The sequence below is a fragment of the Pteropus alecto genome, unplaced genomic scaffold (genome assembly GCF_000325575.1).
Source record: "Pteropus alecto unplaced genomic scaffold, ASM32557v1 scaffold30, whole genome shotgun sequence".
In the NCBI taxonomy this organism is placed as follows: domain Eukaryota; kingdom Metazoa; phylum Chordata; class Mammalia; order Chiroptera; family Pteropodidae; genus Pteropus; species Pteropus alecto.
Genome location: NW_006429782.1, coordinates 4,170,844 through 4,172,736, shown reverse-complemented (window position 1 = coordinate 4,172,736; position 1,893 = coordinate 4,170,844). Strand labels below are relative to the sequence as shown.

The following is a 1,893-nucleotide window of genomic DNA, read 5'->3' as shown; positions in this document are numbered from 1 at the left end:
ATATAGAGAACGAGGACGGATGGACGGACGGAGGGACGCAATAAGGAAAAAGGAAAAAACAAAATGGAGAAAAGAAAAAAAAACGGTAAGAAAACCACAACTCAAGATGCACAATCACACACAGAAAACGCATGCAAAAAGCAACATGAAAACCTGGGATAAGCGGTGGAGGACATTAGACTGTGAGCCAGAAGGCCAGACCCCTCTCTCCCCCAGGATCTCCCACCTTCCCTGCATCCCACATCCAGCACCTAGAATGGGGTCTGGGGGCGCAAGGAGGCGCACGTCTCCGTCTCCCTCACCCAGCTTTCTGGGCTCACAGTCTAGAACGTGGAGGGAGATGCATGCAGAAGTCAAGGTCTCATACAGATATAGGGCCACAGAAGTCAAGGGCAAGCTGAGAGAATAGTCAAGGCATGAAATATCAGAGGGTTACAGGTTGGGGGGGGGGGTCGGCCAGGGGGAGGCACCATGTATAAATTGAAGAGGGGTACCAAGGGTCAGAGATGTGAACTAGGGAGGGGGCAGTTGCTGAAGGTGTAAACCACGGGTGCCCAGGTATGTGCTTGACATTGCAAGCCAAGAACAAAAGAGCCTGAAGGTCCGGGCCCAGAAACCCATGGTGGGAAGGAAAGAGACCCAGGGGGAGTTTCCAGGGTTAGCGTCCCAGCCCTCACCCACCCCTGAGCCCCACGGGCAGGTCTTCTCCCAGCATCCTGAGAAGCTAGACAGACTCCACAGGCCCCCCTCCTGGCACCCCCATCAGCCTCGGGGGACTCCCAGGCCAATCACCCGGCTGCCTTCCTTCCCTCCAGCCTGGGCCAGCAGCCAAGAGGAAAATTCCTGCCCGGGACTCAGCGTTCCGGCAGCTGGGGCTGACTCAGTGGGGCCCCCGCTGTCCCCACTCACTCACACCCCCTGCCCAAGAGCTCCGGCCCCCACCTTGTTCTTCTTGCTGAAGGGCCAGCGTTTGGCACGGCTGCTGCGGGCTGGGCCTCGCAGCTCAGGCCGTCCATCGGAGGGGGTGCCCAGGCTGCTGTCCGAGGGCGCGCGGTTCATGGGCTGGCTGAAGTCTTCGAATTCCACATCACCCGGGCGGGCAAAGCCTGACTTGTGCAGCTCGATTAGGACCTGGGAGTCCTGGAGAGAAGGCATGATGAGGGGGAGGACCGTGAGGGGTGAGATGAGGTGCTTAGTCTTCGAGTCCTCCTGCCCACCCTGCAGTCCACTGGCCCAGGACAAGGCACCTACGTTCTTGGAGTCCACAGCCGCCGCTGCCACCTTCATGCCCTCCAAACACTTGGCGATAATGGGCACCACCTGCAGCTCGGCCTCTGACAACAGCCCGTACCCGGCCCCCAGGTGGGTGGCCCGGCGCTCGTCCATGTCTTGCAGCTTCTACAGGGACAGGGGCAGGGGTGCTGATGGAGGGGCGGAGCACAGCGACTTCTAGCTCAAGGTGGTCAAGAGAGAGACACGGGGCCAGGGAGATTTCAGAGGGGACTTTAAGGAATCGCTCCCTTGCCCCCCCCCCGCCCCCTTGCCTAGAAAATCAAGAAAGGCTTCTCAAAGGAGGTGACAGGGGAGCCAGGGCTTTGAATAAAAACTGCTTTTATTGGCACAGATACTGCCAATGCCAAGGTCAGGACAGAGGGTGGAGTATAAGGCTGAAACAAAGGAGGGGAAATTCAAGACCTTTCAGAGGGGTTGTTAGAGCTGGAGCTTAGAATGATGAATAGGAGTTTCAAAAGGAAAGACATCCCCAGCAGAAAGAACAGCCTGCGTAAAGGCAGAGCTCACTGTTAATATTTGTTTCTAATTCCCTTTCAATTGAGAGTTCAGGACAATGCAGCTAGGGCTTCGACAAACATGTAGGAGATGATTAACACGGGG

At 56.9% G+C, this 1,893-nt stretch overlaps 1 protein-coding gene across 5 annotated transcripts in view; it reads right to left on the bottom strand.

Moving 5' to 3' along the window:
* Positions 1–1,893, bottom strand: part of TRIP10 (thyroid hormone receptor interactor 10) — a 9,317-nt gene that overhangs the window by 3,613 nt on the left and 3,811 nt on the right. For 4 of the 5 annotated variants that reach the window (XM_015585517.2, XM_006904150.3, XM_025043577.1 and 1 more), the window contains exons 8-9: positions 1,252–1,398; positions 943–1,140 (exon numbers count right to left, since the gene is read on the bottom strand). In XM_015585517.2, coding sequence (XP_015441003.1) covers positions 943–1,140; positions 1,252–1,398 — 345 coding nt within the window. Of the gene's footprint in view, positions 1–517; positions 532–942; positions 1,141–1,251; positions 1,399–1,893 lie in introns of all 5 variants that reach the window. The other variant, XM_015585520.2, reaches the window with a different exon arrangement.